The 23,667-nt window shown below is 46.9% G+C and overlaps 1 protein-coding gene across 2 annotated transcripts in view; it reads left to right on the forward strand.

Moving 5' to 3' along the window:
- LOC146058351 (uncharacterized) overlaps positions 1–23,667 on the forward strand; it is a 48,068-nt gene that overhangs the window by 346 nt on the left and 24,055 nt on the right. For both annotated transcript variants that reach the window (XM_083170633.1, XM_083170634.1), the window contains exon 2: positions 16,869–16,952. In XM_083170633.1, coding sequence (XP_083026759.1) covers positions 16,901–16,952 — 52 coding nt within the window. In that variant the 5' untranslated portion in view covers positions 16,869–16,900. The remainder of the gene's footprint in view (positions 1–16,868; positions 16,953–23,667) is intronic.

The following is a 23,667-nucleotide window of genomic DNA, read 5'->3' on the forward strand; positions in this document are numbered from 1 at the left end:
AATGTGTGTGTGTATATAATATACAGTAGCTGCTGCGTATAGTGTGTGTGTGTACAAAAAACAGTGTGTATGGTGTATAATGTGTGTATAAAATGAACAGTAGCTGATGTATATAGTGTGTGTATAATGTACAGTAGCTGGTGTGTGTGTATAGTATGTATAATGTATGTAGTGTGGTAAAGTGTACAGTTGCTGGGTTATATAGTGTGTACAAAATACAGTGTGTATGGTGTATAATGTGTGTATAAAATGTACTGTAGCTGATGTATATAGTGTGTGTATAATGTACAGTAGCTGGTGTGTGTGTATAGTATGTATAATGTATAGTGTGTGTGTTTGTATAGTATATAATGTATAAGGTGTGTGCATAATGTACTGTAGCTGGTGTGTATAGTGTGTTTAATGTATATAGTGTGTGTATAATATATGTAGTGTGGTATAGTGTATTATTAATAAAGTGGGGGGTGGGTAAAAGCCGGATATCCTAGCAAATGCATTAAAAAAGCCGGAAACTATGTAAATTGTATTGGGTTGGGATCATTGGATAGACAGCAAGTAGGTCAACACCACTAGGTCGACATGACTGAAGGTCGACATGTCATTAGGTCAATACAAGCATTAAACCATGTAAAGTGTATTAGAAAAAGCTGGATATCATAGTTAATATAATGAAATAGCCAAACACCATGTAATATGTATTAGAATAGCTGTAAATCATAGCAAATGATTTGTGTGTATAATGTACAGTAGCTGGTGTGTTTAATGAATATAGTGTGTGTGTGTGTGTGTGTGTAATGTATGTAGTGTGGTGTAGTGTGTGTATTTAATATACAGTAGCTGGTGTGTATATAGTCTGTTTAATTTAGTGTGTGTGTATATATAGTGTATAATGTATAGAGAGTCTGTGTGTATATATAGTGTGTTCAATGAATAGTGTGTGTGTGTGTGTATGTATGTATATATATATTTTATTTATTTATTAACAGTTTCTTATATAGCGCACACAGATTCCGCAGCGCTTTACAAAGCATAGTTATAATCAAAAACACATAACAAATTACAGTACAAGACAGTTTAGGACAAGCACATGGTTAATATAGATAGTTGCATCAGGGGACAGGACACTGAAGCAATCATCAGGGTGGCAGAGGTTTATATATTCTAAGAAAGGCACATGAGGAGAGAGGGCCCTGCTCGTGAGAGCTTACATTCTAAAGGGGAGGGATAGACAGACAGGGGTGACACAGAAGGTAAAGAAGTGAGCATAAACAGTAGGTAAGGATAAGCGATGGTCATATATATATATATATATATATATATATAGTGTAAAATGTACAGAAGCTGGTGTATATAGTGTGTTTTATGTATTGAGTGTGTGTATTTATGTGTATGTATAGTGTATAACGTACAGTAGCTAATTTGTATAGCGTGTAATGTATATTTTACAGTATGTGTGTGGTATAGTGTATGTGTGTATGTAGTGTGGTATAGTGTGTGCATAATCTTTATATAGAGTATAATGTACAGTGTATATATAGTGTGGTTTATGCGGGGGAGGCCTGCTGGGACTTGTAGTTCGAATGTGACAACCAATGTAATTTTTTTTTTTTCAATTTTTTTTGCACAAAAGCATCAGCACAACACCCACCACCCAGGAGTTAAAGGAACAGTCCTGGGCTTCAGCCCTGGAAGGGTGAAGCCTGGGGGGGACTTCACTCCCCCAAGTACCCCCTCCATGGCTGACCAGCCAGAGTGATCATGGTTCAGCTGTGGGGACCTTGCATAATAAAAGTGTCCCCCGGTTGTGGCATGATATTGCTGGCTGATGGAGCCTAGTGCTGGTTCCATAATATAGGGGACAACCAGTTTTTTTTTGTCCCCCATATTTTTGGAACCAGGACTGGTCCAAGAGCCCAATGCTGGATTCTTAAATAAAGTGGTTGCCAACATTTCTTTCACCCTTATTTGGGGAACCAGGACTGGCGCATTGAGCCTGGGGCTGGTATGCTGGGGGGGACCAAACTGCATTTTTTTTTATTTTAACTTTTTTTGGACAGAACCATCTGTATACAGATCTCACTGATCTGTGCATCGTTCTGTCAGACTTGCCAGGCTGGACCTGGACTATTTGTTTAGCTATTTTTGGTCAATTTAAGGGTGTAAATTGAAAATTTGCACCCTATTACATTTGGGATTTTGATGTTTTCTATAAGAAAATATCTGGATGTGATTTTAAATGTGCAATTTTTTTTAGACCGGTCAAAACTTTACTACATTTGCAATTTTTTTATTGGATTTCAGATGTTTTTACACCAAATATTATTACATTTCACCCCTAATATGAGGTATATCACGCTGCATGGTGTACTGAGGCTGGATGTATGAGGCATCTCATGCTGCATGGTGTACTGAGGCTGGATGTCTGAGGTATATCACACTGCATGGTGTACTGAGGCTGGATGTATGTGGTATATCACGCTGCACGGTGTACTGAGGCTGGATGTATGAGGTACATCACGCTGCATGGTGTACTGCGGCTGGATGTATGAGGTATATCACGCTGCATGGTGTACTGAGGCTGGATGTATGAGGTACATCACGCTGCATGGTGTACTGAGGCTGGATGTATGAGGCATCTCATGCTGCATGGTGTACTGAGGCTGGATGTATGAGGTATATCACGCTGCATGGTGTACTGAGGCTGGATGTATGAGGCATCTCATGCTGCATGGTGTATTGAGGCTGGATGTATGAGGCATCTCATGCTGCATGGTGTACTGAGGCTGGATGTATGAGGCATCTCATGCTGCATGGTGTTCTGAGGCTGGATGTATGAGGTATATCACGCTGCATGGTGTAGTGAGGCTGAATGTACGAGGTATCTCACGCTGCATGGTGTACTGAGGCTGGATGTATGAGGTGTATCACGCTGCGCGGTGTACTGAGGCTGGATGTATGAGGTATATCACGCTGCATGGTGTACTGAGGCTGGATGTATGAGGTATATCACGCTGCATGGTGTACTGAGGCTGGATGTATGAGGTATATCACGCTGCATGGTGTACTGAGGCTGGGTGTATGAGGTATATCACGCTGCATTGTGTACTGAGGCTGGATGTATGAGGCATCTCACACTGCATGGTGTAGTGAGGCTGGGTGTATGAGGTATATCACGCTGCGCGGTGTACTGAGGCTAGATGTATGAGGTATATCACGCTGCACGGTGTACTAAGGCTGGATGTATGAGGTATATCACGCTGCACGGTGTACTGAGGCTGGATGAATGAGGTATATCACGATGCACGGTGTACTGAGGCTGGATGTAAGATGTGTATCACGCTGCATGGTGTACTGAGGCTGGATGTATGAGGTATATCACGCTGCATGGTGTACTGAGGCTGGATTATGAGGTATATCACGCTGCATGGTGTACTGAGGCTGGATGTATGAGGCATCTCATGCTGCATGGTGTACTGAGGCTGGATGTCTGAGGTATATCACACTGCATGGTGTACTGAGGCTGGATGTATGTGGTATATCACGCTGCACGGTGTACTGAGGCTGGATGTATGAGGTACATCACGCTGCATGGTGTACTGCGGCTGGATGTATGAGGTATATCACGCTGCATGGTGTACTGAGGCTGGATGTATGAGGTACATCACGCTGCATGGTGTACTGAGGCTGGATGTATGAGGCATCTCATGCTGCATGGTGTACTGAGGCTGGATGTATGAGGTATATCACGCTGCATGGTGTACTGAGGCTGGATGTATGAGGCATCTCATGCTGCATGGTGTATTGAGGCTGGATGTATGAGGCATCTCATGCTGCATGGTGTACTGAGGCTGGATGTATGAGGCATCTCATGCTGCATGGTGTTCTGAGGCTGGATGTATGAGGTATATCACGCTGCATGGTGTAGTGAGGCTGAATGTACGAGGTATCTCACGCTGCATGGTGTACTGAGGCTGGATGTATGAGGTGTATCACGCTGCGCGGTGTACTGAGGCTGGATGTATGAGGTATATCACGCTGCATGGTGTACTGAGGCTGGATGTATGAGGTATATCACGCTGCATGGTGTACTGAGGCTGGATGTATGAGGTATATCACGCTGCATGGTGTACTGAGGCTGGGTGTATGAGGTATATCACGCTGCATTGTGTACTGAGGCTGGATGTATGAGGCATCTCACACTGCATGGTGTAGTGAGGCTGGGTGTATGAGGTATATCACGCTGCGCGGTGTACTGAGGCTAGATGTATGAGGTATATCACGCTGCACGGTGTACTAAGGCTGGATGTATGAGGTATATCACGCTGCACGGTGTACTGAGGCTGGATGAATGAGGTATATCACGATGCACGGTGTACTGAGGCTGGATGTAAGATGTGTATCACGCTGCATGGTGTACTGAGGCTGGATGTATGAGGTATATCACGCTGCATGGTGTACTGAGGCTGGATTATGAGGTATATCACGCTGCATGGTGTACTGAGGCTGGATGTATGAGGTATGTCACGCTGCACGGTGTACTGAGGCTGGATGTATGAGGTATATCACGCTGCATGGTGTACTGAGGCTGGATGTATGAGGTATATCACGCTGCACGGTGTACTGAGGCTGGATGTATGAGGTATATCACGCTGCATGGTGTACTGAGGCTGGATGTATGAGGTATATCACGCTGCATGGTGTACTGAGGCTGGATTATGAGGTATATCACGCTGCACGGTGTACTGAGGCTGGATGTATGAGGTATATCACGCTGCACGGTGTACTGAGGCTGGATGAATGAGGTATATCACGATGCACGGTGTACTGAGGCTGGATGTAAGATGTGTATCAGGCTGCGTGGTGTATTGAGGCTGGATGTATGAGGTGTATCACGCTGCACAGTGTACTGAGGCTGGATGTATGAGGTATATCACGCTGCATGGTGTACTGAGGCTGGATGTATGAGGTATATCACGCTGCTTGGTGTACTGAGGCTGGATGTATGAGGTATATCACACTGCACGGTGTACTGAGGCTGGATGTATGAGGCATCTCACGCTGCATGGTGTAGTGAGGCTGGATGTATGAGGTATATCACGCTGCACGGTGTACTTAGGCTGGATGTATGAGGTATATCACGCTGCACGGTGTACTGAGGCTGGGTGTATGCGGTATATCACGCTGCATGGTGTACTGAGGCTGGATGTATGAGGTATATCACGCTGTATGGTGTACTGAGGCTGGATGTATGAGGTATATCACGCTGCATGGTGTACTGAGGCTGGATGTATGAGGTATATCACACTGCTTGGTGTATTGAGGCTGGATGTATGAGGTATATCACACTGCACGGTGTACTGAGGCTGGATATATCAGGCATCTCACGCTGCATGGTGTAGTGAGGCTGGATGTATGAGGTATATCACGCTGCATGGTGTACTGAGGCTGGATGTATGAGGTATATCACGCTGTATGGTGTACTGAGGCTGGATGTATGAGGTATATCACGCTGCATGGTGTACTGAGGCTGGATGTATGAGGTATATCACACTGCTTGGTGTATTGAGGCTGGATGTATGAGGTATATCACACTGCACGGTGTACTGAGGCTGGATATATCAGGCATCTCACGCTGCATGGTGTACGGAGGCTGGATGTATGAGGTATATCACGCTGCATGGTGTACTGAGGCTGGATGTATGAGGTATATCGCCGGGTTCCTCCATCACTTCCCCCTGTAGCTGGCTTGCTACGGGGGTACCTCCGTATTTATCCGGGGGGACTTTCCTTCTGCCATCTTTGGGATCTTTATCAGAGGCTCCTGCTGCAGATGTTGAGGCAGCAGCAGGGATTTTCTTCCTCTGGGGCTTGTTCCCGATAGCCCGTCCTTTTGCCTTTCACCATTGCTGGTTGTACCAGGCCCAAAGCACCAGGGCTTGCCTGAATGCTTCCCCCATATGGGTCCCCTGGCTTGGAGATACCTGGAGGAGGAGCCACTGCTATAGTACAGCTTTTCTACCTTCTCAGGAGCTACAGCACACACACACCCTCCTCCTGTACTGCGGCTGGATGTATGAGGTATATCACGCTGCACGGTGTGCTGAGGCTGGATGTATGAGGTATGTCACGCTGCACGGTGTACTGAGGCTGGATGTATGAGGCACCTCACGCTGCATGGTGTACTGAGGCTGGATGTATGAGGCATCTCACGCTGCATGGTGTACTGAGGCTTGATGTATGAGGTATATCATGCTGCCTGGTGTACTGAGGCTGGATGTATGAGGTATATCACGCTGCATGGTGTACTGAGTCTGGATGTATGAGGTATATCACGCTGCACGGTGTACTGAGGCAAGATGTATGAGGTATATCACACTGCATGGTGTACTGAGGCTGGATGTATGAGGTATATCACACTGCATGGTGTACTGAGGCTGGATGTATGAGGTATATCACGCTGCATGGTGTACTGAGTCTGGATGTATGAGGTATATCATGCTGCATGGTGTACTGAGGCTGGATTATGAGGTATATCACGCTGCATGGTGTACTGAGGCTGGATGTATGAGGTAAATCACGATGCACGGTGTACTGAGGCTGGATGTATGAGGTATATCAAGCTGCACGGTGTACTGAGGCTGGATGTATGAGGTAATGCTTCTTTTATTGAAAATTACATCCATTTTATACAAAAATATATACATCCTTTTTACATATATAGAATCAAACCAGAAAACCCTCCCCCCACCCCGCCCCCCTCCCCACCAACCTTCACCATCCCTCTTCAATAACATTCCTGTAACTATGGTTTAGACCTACCATCTACTACCTCCCGATCAGGGAAATGAGAACTGTATCCTTACTCCATCCAAAACCATTCAAACCCTTCCATACCCTTACTCCCCTATTCATTCCACCTGCCACACCACACTATACCAACCATCATTCTCACTTATCCTTACACTCTTCCCAATCACTCACTCTCTCATCATTCATACCTATCACTCATCCCCCTCACCCTAACCCATCACCTTTAACACATAAAACACATTCTTTACCCATACTCACAAAACCTCATATATCATTTCTACCACTCCCCCCTTACTTCCATTCCAACCGACATTAATTAAGGAAAAAATCAGATATTGACAAAGCATGCATGTAAACCTTTCTTTTAGCATTCCTCAACTTTCCCCTCTATGAGTGTCAGAAAATAGCAAAGAATCCAGCATGTTCCAGGATCCACCTTCCGCCACCTACTAAGGAGGTTTCAGCTGACCCCACAAGCGGGACCAGCTGATGGCATCCAGCTTCTCCTTTTCCATCTCCATCATCACTTTCACCTCGTGTAAGACAAGACCCACCACCGTCCTAACAGGGAGGATTTTTTGTCTTAATGTAACCTGACACCGTGCATTCCACGTGTGGTACCTAACCGCTAAACTAACTATGAAAATCGTGCATAAATCAAAATTCCCATAACCTTTGAATGCCCCGTAGGCCCATTCCGGGTAACTCAGCCCCGAAAGACAAGGGATCCCCAGAGTCACTGAAACGTCCTTATAAACTGCTACATTAAAGGGACATTCAAGAAAGAAGTGGTCCATTGTCTCCACCTCCCCAGGACATTCCTCACGTGGGCAAACACGATCATTGGCACTTCTCATCCCGACATTCCCTCTAACGTAAAGTCTTCCTTGGAAAGAGAGCCAGGCAATATCTCTAAACTTCAGCGGGATCCTCTGATTATTAAGCAGTTTCAGCCCATCTGAACAGACATTCCCTGGACAGTCCCTTAGAGCCAATGGAGCATAAAAATAGGTCTGCAAGATCACCTTCCCCAACTCCTTCCTTGAAAGTTCTCTCACATCACCCACCTTCAGGCCCCACTTGGAAATCATCTTTATGGACTGAATCACGTAGATCGGGAGGTAACCTCGCCTGGTCCAGGGCTTTTTCATCTGACCTCCATCTATCCATGCTCTAATATAGGGAGACAACCACTCCATGAAACCATGTACCCATCGAGGGGGGTCGTCCAAAAACAGACTACCCATATTCAACTTCAAAAAAGTTGTTACAAAGAAAACTATAGGGTTGACCATCTCCTGGCCCCCTTCCTCCCTCAATCTGTACGTGATTCCTCTCTTGACTATGTTCATCTTGTTCCCCCAGAACATCTGGAAGAACAAGGAACACAATTTAGACCACAACGATTGAGGCAAAAAACAGACATAGCTGACGTACAAAAATATTGGTACCAAGTAGGTTTTGCATATGTCAACCCTTTCTCTTAGGGAGAACTTACACCCTTTCCAGGAGTTTACTTTCCTGGTGGCATCCTCCAGCTTCCTGTCCCAATTTAGTAAGGAGTAATCTCCGTGATCAAATTGGATGCCCACAATTTTAATACTATTTTTAGGCCTGGGGAGAGTGTCCGGGAGGGGAAATTCTTTCCCTCCCTCCCCCATCCAGAAAACTTCACACTTGTCCTGATTTATCTTGGAACTTGAAGCCCCTGAAAAATCAGTTACTAGTTGGTTAATGTCTTCTGCCTCCTCCTCCGCTGACAATACCACTGTGACATCATCTGCATAGGCTACCACCTTTAAGGCAAACTCCGGCGCCAGCTGAACCCCCTTCAACCTGCCACTCTCAATCCTCCTTATGAAGGGATCAATTGCGAACACGTATAGAAGAGGGCTCAGAGGACATCCCTGTCGCACACCCGAGTCCACCTCAAACATGGGCCCAACCCAACCATTAACAAGTGGAAAGCTTTCGGCCTTTTTATAAAGAATCTTTAGCCAATTGATTATCTTTGGCGGGAAGCCATACCTTTAAAGCAATCTCCACACATACTCCTGATTGACACGGTCAAAAGCCTTAGACTGGTCCAAAGCCAGCAGGAATTTTCCATCCTTCCCAGCCCTGCACCGCTCCACGGCTTCCCGGACACCAAGGACCGCACTAAAGGTGCTGCGCCCTTTCACTGTACAGTGCTGGGAGGGGGAAAGAAGCCTCTTAGAGAACTCCACAATTCTGTTGAAAAACACTTTTGCCAAAATCTTTCTATCCGTGTTGAGAAGAGCTATGGGGCGCCAATTCTCAACATGGGTTGGGTCTTTCCCTTTGGACAGTAGGATGAGAGCCGACCGTCTCATGGAGGGGGGCAGTTCCCCCTCTTCCAGGCTTGAGTTAAAAACCTCCGTGAGACGGGGAGCTAAGACATCAGAGAACTCTTTATAAAACTCCGATGTTAGGCCATCAGGCCCGGGTGACTTTTTTGACGTTAAACCGTCAATTGCTTCCCTAACTTCATCTACTCCGATCCTATTGTCCAAACAATCAAGAGAGCCATCTGGTTCCATCAGACCTGGTGTCCCCCTCAGAAACGTTTCCATGTTCTCTCTGATAGGTGCCTTCTCTGACAAGAGATCAGAATAATAAGCCCTAATGACTTCCAGGATGCCTTTCCTCTTCTCCTGAAGCACACCCCTTTCGTCATATAGGCCAGTAACTTCTCTTACCTCGATTGCTTTTCTACAACTCTGATAGGGATCTGGCGAGTGGTATGTACCATAATCCCTCTCCAGAATCAAAGATGCCAATCGGTCATACTGCAGATCCTTCATCTGAGACTTCACCCTGGAGATTTCCCCACCATCTCCACTCTCAGAGATCAAGAAATCCAGTTTCCTTTTAAGAACATGGTAGGCACTTTTCTTTTTCAAGCCTCTGTTTTTAACCAGTCTTTTGAAAAAATCCCGGACCTTCTTTTTCATCACCTCCCACCACTCAGATCTACTCCAACCTGCCTCCAACAGTGATTCATGGTCCTCAAAGAGATCCCTAAGAGACTGTTTCACACCCTCTTCCTTGAGAAGCTCAGAGTTCAGCCTCCACAGACCCCTCCCTTTCTGGATGGACTGCGAGGCATTCAATGAAAAACTAAAGAAGCAGTGATCAGAAAATTCTACCGGCTCCACCTTGGGAGGCAGAGTTTTTGAATTTTCTTTAACAAAAAATCTGTCTATCCTACTCTTCCTCTGACCATTATGATAGGTGAAACCCGTGAGGTCCGGATTATGTCTAATATGGACATCTACCAAACCAGCCTGTCTAGCCATTCTAACTAAAAATTTAGCATCATGGCCCAGGGTCCTACCGTTTCTGGCACCTCCTCTGTCTTTTGGTCTTACCACGGTGTTAAAGTCACCACCAAAAACGACCTGCTGGGCTGTGAATAAGAAAGGTTTTATCACCTCGAAGAGACATTTCCTATCCCAAGCTTTTTGGGGGCCATAGATATTAATCAGCCTTAGGTCCTGTCCCCTAAAGGTGATATCCAAAACCATACATCTTCCTACTTCAAGTTCTATGACTCTGTGCACAGTTACCATGTCGGAAAAAAGCACCGCCACCCCACTATACGGCTCAGCCGCAAGAGACCAGAATGAAGGGCCTCTCCTCCATTCCCTTTTGGCCCTATGCAGGGCCTCAAGGGTCCCCACTCTGGTCTCTTGGAGAAAAAAGATGTCAACCTCAACCGTGTTGAAAAAATCAAAGGCCATAAAACGAGCTCGTTCAGATAACACGGAAGCCACATTAATCGTGGCACATCGTATGGTTTGGGGATCCATGGAAAAAATCATAGAGTAGGGCCATATCTCACTTTTCCCTTATTTCACCTGACCCACCACCATCCTTGCATTCCCCTCCACCCAACACATCCTTACCATCAACCGACCTCTCAGACAAACCTACATCCCCTTTCCCAGGATCAGGAGGCCTAGTTGAAAAGCCTATCAACGTTTCCCTATTATCCTCAGGCTTTGCCTTGTCTATTCCTCCCCGTTCCTCTGCTTCCTCCCGTTCTACCTCCTTTCCCTCTCCCTCCCCTTTTCCTTTCTGACTGCTAATCTGCACTACTTTCCCTGTTTCCAAGGACAGTCTTTCCACTTTCTCTACCACCTCCTCCTCCCTTCTACTCTTTTTCCTGAGCTTTTTCCTTTTCCCTTCCTTGCTTGCGTTTCCTTTCTTTCTCCTCCCTCCATCAGCTATATTTTTTCTCAGGACTAAACTCTCCCCCTCCTTATAAATCTCCTCCTCTCCCTCCTCTTCACTTTCACTATCCTCCTCTTCTCCTGAAAAGGCTAAAAATCTATTGGCTAGACTTATCACCTCCTCCTCCCCTTTCCTCTTTGTGGCACTTTTGTTTCTCCTTACTTCCTGAAACTGTTCCTCCTTCCTCTGTTCCTGATCCTTCACCCATGTTACCACTGTCTGCCCCTCCAATACTACTTTCTTGAACTTACCCCCTGCTCCACCTTTAGGTGCTCTATCCGGATGGCGCATTGTCTCTGGACACCTACTATAGGGATGCCCCTCGAGGCCACACAAATTACATTTCACTGCATTGCATGACCCCGAGAGGTGACCTGCCTCGTTGCAGAGAGAACACTTTACCACTCCACATTCACTGCTGGTATGTCCCTCCTCCCCGCAACGAAAGCAGGTCCTTGGTTGGCCCGGATAGAACACCTGAATGCGGTCCCTACCTATGTAAGCAGCTGAAGGGAGATGCACTTTCCTCCCCCCAACCTGGTGCAGCCTAACCTGAATGGTCCATGCACCTCCCCATACCCCCAACGTGTGATCTACTTTCTGCAGGTCCCCTTGCAAGCTGCACTGCCTACTCAACCAGTATTTGATATCGTTGGCTGGGATAGTTTCGTCCCGCACTAGAATTCGGACCCTAACATTTTCCACTCTGGACTTTGATGAAATGAGGTACCCTTTGTATGCTACCTCGTGCCTCTTTACTCCCCATTGCTCCACCACTTCATTCATTTTATCCTCCCGTAAGAAACTCAAATCAAAGATTGGGGATCTTTCCGGATGGATACAGGCTGTCAAGTCACGGGCACAACAATTTAATGTAAATATCATATTTAAAAACTTTTCCTTTGGGGGTACCGGATCTGTATCCACCCATTTAAACTGAACAACATGCCTCCGTCTCCCATTTACCTCCTGGCCCGTGACATGACTCTGCCTGTCCATATTGTTGCTACCTGTCTGTTTCAGCACATTTGCATATGATACAGGTGATACATTGCAGACAGGGTCAGACACATTACCCCCAGCAGCAGCAGGTAACGGCACCTTTTTGCTCTGGATACTCTGAGCAATGATTTTAAGCGCTGCCCCTGCCCTTTCTGGGACCATCATATCCCCATACACAGTCTCCATTACCTGCCTTTCCCCAGGCAACAACTTATCAGTGTCCAGGCACTTCTGGCCCTGAGTCATTTTACTCTCAGATGCAATATTAGCAGTTCCTCCAGCCTTCTCCACAAGGCTCTGACCAGGCTTGTGGCCACCATCCACCACCACACTGACCTCTGAGCAGTCCATATTGTGTGCAATGTCATTGTTATTAGCGGTTCCTCCAGCCTTCTCCACAAGGCTCTGTCCAGGCTTCTGCCCATCATCCTCCACCACACTGACCTCTGAGCAGTCCATATTGTGTGCAATGTCATTGTTATTAGCAGTTCCTCCAGCCTTCTCCACAAGGCTCTGTCCAGGCTTCTGCCCATCATCCTCCACCACACTGACCTCTGAGCAGTCCATATTGTGTGCAATGTCATTGTTATTAGCAGTTCCTCCAGCCTTCTCCACAAGGCTCTGACCAGGCTTGTGGCCACCATCCTCCATCACACTGACTTCTGAGCAGTCCATATTGTGTGCAATGTCATTGTTATTAGCAGTTCCTCCAGCCTTCTCCACAAGGCTCTGACCAGGCTTCTGGCCACCATCCTTCACCACACTGACCTCTGAGCAGTCCATACTGTGTGCAATGTCTTCTGGCTGGCCTGGACTCAGCTTCTCATCAGCCAGTGTCATCTGCCCATCCCCCGGCTCTGGATTCTCCCTCTCAGCTGGAGTCTGGTCTGACCTCTCTCTGACCTCCTTGCAGCCGGCCACTCCCTGTTCTGGATCTGCAGGCTCCTGCACCTGACTCTCAGCAACAGGGAAATCCTGCAGTGACTGGGTTGCAATTAACCCCTGCTCTGCTGGTTTCACGTTTACACAGTCTTTTTGTTTCCTTTTCTTAGCAATGTGACTTTTCAGCTTACTTATAGTATTAGTGCATAATGTCATGCGGTCTCTCCACATCTGGCGCTCCCAACTGCGGCAGGAGTTTCTTTGCTTCTTTGCATTATACATTCTGCAACACACTTTCTTAACTTCTGCACTTAGCTCCTGCAGGGTCATCTTAGCAAAAGCTTCATTTTCACTTTCTTCTTCACTGGAGTCATCTTCTTCCAGTTCCATATCATCATCATCCTCATTCTCAGACAGCGAATCTGGTCCCCCCACGGTAGCTGTTATGCCGCCGCCGGCGTTGGCCTCCCCGCCGGGTTCCTCCATCACTTCCCCCCGTAGCTGGCTTGCTACAGGGGTACCTCCGGATTCATCCGGGGGGACTTTCCTTCTGCCATCTTTGGGATCTTTATCAGAGGCTCCTGCTGCAGATGTTGAGGCAGCAGCAGGGATTTTCTTCCTCTGGGGCTTGTTCCCGATAGCCCGTCCTTTGCCTTTCACCATTGCTGGTTGTAGCAGGCCCAAAGCACCAGGGCTTGCCCGAATGCTTCCCCCACCTGGGTCCCCTGGCTTGGGGATACCTGGAGGAGGAGCCACTGCTAGAGTACAGATTCTCTACCTTCTCAGGAGCTACAGCACACACACCCTCCTCCTGCACTGAGGCTGGATGTATGAGGTATATCACGCTGCGTGGTAATCTGTGAGCTTTACCATACCCGTTTTATGGGGTGTGGTACAGGGGTCCAACAGTCGGGATCCCGACAGTCATTAGCCCGACATCGGTATCCTGACTGGACGGACCCAGACAGCATGGTGAGCGCAACTAAGCCCCTTGCGGGCTCGCTGCACTAGCCACGCTGCGGGCGCGGTGGCTCGCTACGCTCGCCACCTATTCTATTCTCCCTCTATAGGGGTCGTGGACCCCCATGAGGGAAAATAGCAGACGGCCGTCTGGAACCCGGCTGTCGGTGTTTTGACAGTCGGGATCCCGACGTCGGGTAAATGCCTTTCGAGATCCCGTCCGGCACCCGTTTTATGCAGGTTGGTCTGTGATATATACCGAACCCATTACAATTAAGCCAGTCTGTGAGCTATACCGCATCTGTTACACCCAGACCGGTCTGTGAGCTATATCTCACCCATTACAATTAGGCCGGTCTGTGAGCTATATTGCACCCATTACACCCAGGCCGGTCTGTGAACTATATCTCACCCATTACAATTAGGCCGGTCTGTGAGCTATACCGCACTAGTGTTCACTCTAAGGTTTTTGGTCGGGCAGGGCGCCGGGGGGTGGTCCGGGCCTGCCGACGTCACACTTGTGGGCAGTCCCGGGCCGCCGACGTCATAAAAAGGGGCGGGCCTGGCCGCCGCCATCACTAAATGGGGCGGGCACGCCCGCCGCCGTCACGAAAAGGGGCGGGCCCGGCCCCCGCCGAAGGTGCCGTGATGCCGTCACTACAGGGACGAAGTTGCCGTGATGCCGGGGAAGCTATATCCCACCCATTACATCCAAGCTGGTCTGTCGACTATACAGCAACCATTACATCCAGGCCGGTCTGTGAGCTATACCGCACCTATTACATCCAGACCAGGCTATTATATCCAGGCCAGTCTGTGAGCTATATCACAACCATTACATCCAGGCCAGTCTGTGAGCTATACTGCATCAATTACATCCAGGCCGGTCTGTGAGCTATACTATGCCTGTTACATCCAGGCCGGTTTGTGTGCTATACCGCACCTATTACATCCAGCCTATTATATCCAGGCCAGTCTGTGAGCTATACCGCACCTGTTACATCCATTCCGGTCTGTGAGCTATACTGCACCTATTACATCCAGGCCGGTCTGTGAGCTATACCGCACCTGTTTTATCAAGGCCAGGCTATTCTACCCAGGCCGGTCTGTGAGCTATACTGCACCTATTACATCCAGGCCGGTCTGTGAGCTATACTGCGCCTGTTACATCCAGGCCGGTCTGTGAGCTATACTGAGCCTGTTATATTCAGGCCGGTCTGTGAGCTATACCGCACCCGTTACATCCAGGCCGGTTTGTGTGCTATACCACACCTATTACAACCAGCCTATTATATCCAGGCCAGTCTGTGAGCTATACCGCACCCGTTATATCCAGGCCAGTCTGTGAGCTATACCGCACCCGTTATATCAAGGCCAGGCTATTCTATCCAGGCCAGTCTGTGAGCTATACTGCACCTATTACATCCAGGCCGGTCTGTGAGCTATACTGCGCCTGTTACATCCAGGCCGGTCTGTGAGCTATACTGCATCTGTTACATCCAGGCCGGTCTGTGAGCTATACTGCACCTATTACATCCAGGCCGGTCTGTTAGCTATACCGCACCCGTTATATCAAGGCCAGGCTAGTCTATCCAGGCCAGTCTGTGAGCTATACTGCGTCTGTTACATCCAGGCCGGTCTGTGAGCTATACTGCGTCTGTTACATCCAGGCCGGTCTGTGAGCTATACCGCACCCGTTATATCAAGGCCAGGCTATTCTATCCAGGCCAGTCTGTGAGCTATACTACGTCTGTTACATCCAGGCCGGTCTGTGAGCTATACTGCACCTATTACATCCAGGCCGGTCTGTAAGCTATACCGCACCCGATCTATCAAGGCCAAGCTATTCTATCCAGGTCGGTCTGTGAGCTATACTGCACCTATTACATCCAGGCCGGTCTGTGAGCTATACTGCGCCTGTTACATCCAGGCCGGTCTGTGAGCTATACTGAGCCTGTTATATTCAGGCCGGTCTGTGAGCTATACCGCACCCATTACATCCAGGCCGGTTTGTGTGCTATACCGCACCTATTACATCCAGCCTATTATATCCAGGTCAGTCTGTGAGCTATAATGCGCCTGTTATATTCAGGCCGGTTTGTGTGCTATACCGCACCTGTTACATCCAGGCCGGTCTGTGAGCTATACCGCACCTGTTACATCCTGCCGGTCTGTGAGCTATACCGCACCTATTACATCCAGGCCAGGCTATAATATCCAGGCCAGTCTGTGAGCTATACCGCATCAATTATGTCCAGGACAGGCTATTATATCCAGGCCAGTCTGTGAGCTATACCGCACCTATTACATCCAGCCTATTATATCCAGGCCAGTCTGTGAGCTATACCGCACCCGTTACATCCAGTCCAGGCTATTCTATCCAGGCCAGTCTGTGTGCTATACCGCAACCGTTACATCCAGGCCAGGCTATTCTATCCAGGCCAGTCTGTGAGCTATACCGCACCCGTTACATCCAGTCCAGGCTATTCTATCCAGGCCAGTCTGTGTGCTATACCGCACCCATTACATCCAGGCTGGTCTGTGAGCTATACCGCACCTGTTACAATTAGGCCGGTCTGTGAGCTATACCGCACCTATTACATCCAGGCCAGTCTGTGAGCTATACCGCACCCATTACAATTAGGCCGGTCTGTGAGCTACACCACCCCCATTACATTCAGGCCGGTCTGTGAGCTATACCTCACCCATTACAATTAGGCTGGTCTGTGAGCTATACCGCACCCGTTATATCCAGTAGGTCTTACTTGATGCTGCAACGAACAGAAATACAAAATCACAACTTTATAATATGTATAGATTGTTGTTGTTACTATTATATGTATAGTGAGTAGCGAGTGCTGCATGTAAATACTAAGGAGCGTGAGGACACTGCTAGAGAAGCTAGTATGCTAGTGCCTATTACTTGCAGACCGTAAGGCTGTGTTTTGTCTTTGCAGTGCACACATGAAGCTGCAGCAGTAACAGGACCATGCAGGACACGGAGGAGCCTGGGGGAAGCACCTCGGATGTATTATGCTCTGGTTGGTACATTAGTAAATTTCATGGTTTCCCACGTGCTAGTAGCATTACAGTCTTTTCTTTCAGATCAGACTGTAGTTTGTGCTTCTGTATAATAGTCGGGTCCCGTAATGTTTGATCTGGGGTGATTGCCTGGGTTTCTAGCCGTACAAAATGATAAAAAGATTATTAGGAGACAGAAGACAGCGTACACTGATAACTATACGTCAGTATGAGGGAGGAGATGGCGAGGAAGTGACACTGACTGCAGAGTATCCCGGTATTATCAGCTACTCCTTATGGGCTGATAACATTAGCGAGCAGTAGGAAGACACTTATACAGTACTGTACTGTCCATTCATATGAAGGGAGAGAATAGGATCAGCACTGATAACTATACATCCTGTATGATGGAGGAGATGGCGAGGAAATAACACTGACTGTAGAATATCTCAGGATTATAATCTCCTCCTTGTGGGCTGATAACATTAGCGAGCAGTAGGAAGACACTTATACAGTACAGTACTGTGCAACCATATGAAGGGAGAGAATGGGATCAGCACTGATAACTATACGTCAGTATGAGGGAGTAGATGGCGAGGAAGTGACACTGACTGCAGAGTATCCCGGTATTATCAGCTACTCCTTATGGGCTGATAACATTAGCGAGCAGTAGGAAGACACTTATACAGTACTGAACTGTCCATTCATATGAAGGGAGAGAATAGGATCAGCACTGATAACTATACATCCTGTATGATGGAGGAGATGGCGAGGAAATAACACTGACTGTAGAATATCTCAGGATTATAATCTCCTCCTTGTGGGCTGATAACATTAGCGAGCAGTAGGAAGACACTTATACAGTACAGTACTGTGCAACCATATGAAGGGAGAGAATGGGATCAGCACTGATAACTATACGTCAGTATGAGGGAGGATATGGCGAGGAAGTGACACTGACACCGGACAGTTTCCAGGTATTATAATCTCCTCCTTATGGGCTGATGACATTAGCAATCAGTAGGAGACTCTCATTCAGTACAGTACCATCCATCCATATGACAGGAGGGAATGGGATCAGCTCTGATAACTATACGTCAGTATGAGGAAGGAGATGGCGAGGAAGTGACACTGACACCGGACAGTTTCCAGGTATTATAATCTCCTCCTTATGGGCTGATAACATTAGCAAGCAGTAGGAGACTCTCATTCAGTACAGTACCGTCCATCCATATGACAGGAGAGAATGGGATCAGCTCTGATAACTATACGTCAGTATGAGGGAGGAGATGGCGAGGAAGTGACACTGACACCGGACAGTTTCCAGGTATTATAATCTCCTCCTTATGGGCTGATGACATTAGCAATCAGTAGGAGACTCTCATTCAGTACAGTACCATCCATCCATATGACAGGAGAGAATGGGATCAGCTCTGATAACTATACGTCAGTATGAGGAAGGAGATGGCGAGGAAGTGACACTGACACCGGACAGTTTCCAGGTATTATAATCTCCTCCTTATGGGCTGATAACATTAGCGAGCAGTAGGAGACTCTCAGTACAGGACCCTCCATCCATATGACAGGAGAGAATGGGATCAGCTCTGATAACTATACGTCAGTAGGAGGGAGGAGATGGTGAGGAAGTGACACTGACTGTAGAATATCTCAGTATTATCATCTCCTCCTTATGGGCTGATATCAATAGCGAGCAGTAGGAAGACACTTATACAGTACAGTACTGTCCATCCATATGGCGGGAGAGGATGGGATTAGCACTGATAACTGTACCTCCAGTATGAGGGAGGAGATGGCGAGGAAATAACACTGACTGTAGAATATCTCAGTATTATCATCTCCTCCTTATGGGCTGATAACATTAGCGAGCAGTAGGAAGACACTTCTACAGTACAGTACCGTCCATCCATATGACAGGAGAGAATGGGATCAGCTCTGATAACTATACATCAGTATGAGGGAGGAGATGGCGAGGAAGTGACACTGACTGCAGAGTATCACGGTATTATAATCTCCTCCTTATGGGCTGATAACATTAGCGAGCAGTAGGAGACTCTCATACAGTACAGTACCGTCCATCCATATGACAGGAGAGAATGGGATCAGCTCTGATAACTATATGTCAGTATGAGGGAGGAGATGGCGAGAAAGTGACACTGACACCGGACAGTTTTCAGGTATTATAATCTCCTCCTTATGGGCTGATAACTTTAGCGAGCAGTAGGAGACTCTCATTCAGTACAGGACCCTCCCTCCATATGACAGGAGAGAATGGGATCAGCTCTGATAACTATACGTCAGTATGAGGGAGGAGATGGTGAGGAAGTGACACTGACTGTAGAATATCTCAGTATTATCATCTCCTCCTTATGGGCTACTATCAAAAGCGAGCAGTGGGAAGACACTTATACAGTACAGTACCGTCCATCCATATGACAGGAGAGAATGGGATCAGCTCTGATAACTATACGTCAGTATGAGGGAGGAGATGGCGAGGAAGTGACACTGACTGCAGAGTATCACGATATTATCAGCTCCTCCTTATGGGCTGATAACATTAGCGAGCAGTAGGAGACTCTCATTCAGTACAGTACCGTCCATTCATGTGACAGGAGAGAATGGAATCAGCACTGATAATATACCTCCAGTATGAGGGAGGAGATGGTGAGGAAGTGACACTGACTGTAGAATATCTCAGTATTATCATCTCCTCCTTATGGGCTGATAACATTAACGAGCAGTAGGAAGACACTTCTACAGTACAGTACCGTCCATCCATATGACAGGAGAGAATGGGATCAGCTCTGATAACTATAGGTCAGTATGAGGGAGGAGATGGTGAGGAAGTGAAACTGACACCGGACTGTTTCTAGGTATTATAATCTCCTCCTTATGGGCTGATAACTTTAGCGAGCAGTAGGAGACTCTCATTCAGTACAGGACCCTCCATCCATATGACAGGAGAGAATGGGATCAGCTCTGATAACTATACGTCAGTATGAGGGAGGAGATGGTGAGGAAGTGACACTGACTGTAGAATATCTCAGTATAATCATCTCCTCCTTATGGGCTGATATCAAAAGCGAGCAGTACAAAGAAACACTTATACAGTACAGTACTGTCCATCCATATGACTGGAGAGAATGGGATCAGCATTGATAGCTATACCTCCAGTATGATGGAGGAGATGGCGAGGAAGTTACACTGACTGCAGAGTATCACGGTATTATCAGCTCCTCCTTATGGGCTGATAACATTAGCGAGCAGTAGGAGACTCTCATTCAGTACAGTACTGTCCATCCATATGACAGGAGAGAATGGGATCAGCACTGATAATTATACCTCCAGTATGAGGGAGGAGATGGTGAGGAAGTGACACTGACTGTAGAATATCTCAGTATTATCATCTCCTCCTTATGGGCTGATAACATTAGAGAGCAGTAGGAAGACACTTATACAGTACAGTACCGTCCATCCATATGACAAGAGAGAATGGGATCAGCATTGATAACTATACATCAGTATGAGGGAGGAGGTGGTGAGGAAGTGACCCTGACTGCAGAGTATCCTGGTATTATCAGCTCCTCCTTATGGGCTGATGAAATTAGCAATCAGTAGGAGACTACAGGACCCTCCATCCATATGACAGGAGAGAATGGGATAACCTCTGATAACTATACATCAGTATGAGGGAGGAGATGGTGAGGAAGTGACACTTACTGTAGAATATCTCAGTATTATCATCTCCTCCTTATGGGCCGATAACATTAGCGAGCAGTAGGAGACTCTCATTCAGTACAGGACCCTCCCTCCATATGACAGGAGAGAATGGGATCAGCTCTGATAACTATACGTCAGTATGAGGGAGGAGATGGTGAGGAAGTGACACTGACTGTAGAATATCTCAGTATTATCATCTCCTCCTTATGGGCTGATATCAATAGCGAGCAGTAGGAAGACACTTATACAGTACAGTACCGTCCATCCATATGACAGGAGAGAATGGGATCAGCTCTGATAACTATACATCAGTATGAGGGAGGAGATGGCGAGGAAGTGACACTGACTGCAGAGTATCACGATATTATCAGCTCCTCCTTATGGGCTGATAACATTAGCGAGCAGTAGGAGACTCTCATTCAGTACAGTACCGTCCATTCATGTGACAGGAGAGAATGGAATCAGCACTGATAATATACCTCCAGTATGAGGGAGGAGATGGTGAGGAAGTGACACTGACTGTAGAATATCTCAGTATTATCATCTCCTCCTTATGGGCTGATAACATTAACGAGCAGTAGGAAGACACTTCTACAGTACAGTACCGTCCATCCATATGACAGGAGAGAATGGGATCAGCTCTGATAACTATAGGTCAGTATGAGGGAGGAGATGGTGAGGAAGTGAAACTGACACCGGACTGTTTCTAGGTATTATAATCTCCTCCTTATGGGCTGATAACTTTAGCGAGCAGTAGGAGACTCTCATTCAGTACAGGACCCTCCATCCATATGACAGGAGAGAATGGGATCAGCTCTGATAACTATACGTCAGTATGAGGGAGGAGATGGTGAGGAAGTGACACTGACTGTAGAATATCTCAGTATAATCATCTCCTCCTTATGGGCTGATATCAAAAGCGAGCAGTAGAAAGAAACACTTATACAGTACAGTACTGTCCATCCATATGACTGGAGAGAATGGGATCAGCATTGATAGCTATACCTCCAGTATGATGGAGGAGATGGCGAGGAAGTTACACTGACTGCAGAGTATCACGGTATTATCAGCTCCTCCTTATGGGCTGATAACATTAGCGAGCAGTAGGAGACTCTCATTCAGTACAGTACTGTCCATCCATATGACAGGAGAGAATGGGATCAGCACTGATAATTATACCTCCAGTATGAGGGAGGAGATGGTGAGGAAGTGACACTGACTGTAGAATATCTCAGTATTATCATCTCCTCCTTATGGGCTGATAACATTAGAGAGCAGTAGGAAGACACTTATACAGTACAGTACCGTCCATCCATATGACAAGAGAGAATGGGATCAGCATTGATAACTATACATCAGTATGAGGGAGGAGGTGGTGAGGAAGTGACCCTGACTGCAGAGTATCCTGGTATTATCAGCTCCTCCTTATGGGCTGATGAAATTAGCAATCAGTAGGAGACTACAGGACCCTCCATCCATATGACAGGAGAGAATGGGATAACCTCTGATAACTATACATCAGTATGAGGGAGGAGATGGTGAGGAAGTGACACTTACTGTAGAATATCTCAGTATTATCATCTCCTCCTTATGGGCCGATAACATTAGCAAGCAGTAGGAAGACACTTATACAGTACAGTACCGTCCATCCATATGACGGGAGAGAATGGGATCAGCACTGATAACTATACATCAGTATGAGGGAGGAGGTGGTGAGGAAGTGACCCTGACTGCAGAGTATCCTGGTATTATCAGCTCCTCCTTATGGGCTGATGACATTAGCAATCAGTAGGAGACTACAGGACCCTCCATCCATATGACAGGAGAGAATGGGATCAGCTCTGATAACTATACATCAGTATGAGGGAGGAGATGGTGAGGAAGTGACACTTACTGTAGAATATCTCAGTATTATCATCTCCTCCTTATGGGCCGATAACATTAGCAAGCAGTAGGAAGACACTTATACAGTACAGTACCGTCCATCTATATGACGGGAGAGAATGGGATCAGCACTGATAACTATACATCAGTATGAGGGAGGAGGTGGTGAGGAAGTGACCCTGACTGCAGAGTATCCTGGTATTATCAGCTCCTCCTTATGGGCTGATGACATTAGCAATCAGTAGGAGACTACAGGACCCTCCATCCATATGACAGGAGAGAATGGGATCAGCTCTGATAACTATACATCAGTATGAGGGAGGAGATGGTGAGAAAGTGACACTTACTGTAGAATATCTCAGTATTATCATCTCCTCCTTATGGGCTGATATCAATAGCGAGCAGTAGGAAGACACTTATACAGTACAGTACCGTCCATCCATATGACGGTAGAGAATGGGATCAGCACTGATAACTATACCTCCAGTATGATGGAGGAGATGGCGAGGAAATAACACTGACTATAGAATATCTCAGTATTATCATCTCCTCCTTATGGGCTGATAACATTAGAGAGCAGTAGGAAGACACTTATACAGTACAGTACCGTCCATCAATATGACAGGAGAGAATGGGATCAGCTCTGATAACTATACGTCAGTATGAGGGAGGAGATGGCGAGGAAGTGACACTGACACCGGACAGTTTCCAGGTATTATAATCTCCTCTTATGGGCTGATAACATTAGCGAGCAGTAGGAGACTCTCATTCAGTACAGTACCGTCCATCCATATGACAGGAGAGAATGGGATCAGCTCTGATAACTATTCGTCAGTATGAGGGAGGAGATGGTGAGGAAGTGACACTGACACCGGACAGTTTCCAGGTATTATAATCTCCTCCTTATGGGCTCATGACATTAGCAATCCGTAGGAGACTCTCATTTAGTATAGGACCCTCCATCCATTTGACAGGAGAGAATGGGATCAGCTCTGATAACTATACGTCAGTATGAGGGAGGAGATGGTGAGGAAGTGACACTGACTGTAGAATATCTCAGTATTATCATCTCCTCCTTATGGGCTGATATCAATAGCGAGCAGTAGGAAGACA

The sequence above is a fragment of the Crinia signifera genome, chromosome 2 (assembly GCF_055691185.1).
Source record: "Crinia signifera chromosome 2, ASM5569118v1, whole genome shotgun sequence".
Taxonomy (NCBI): Eukaryota; Metazoa; Chordata; class Amphibia; order Anura; family Myobatrachidae; genus Crinia; species Crinia signifera.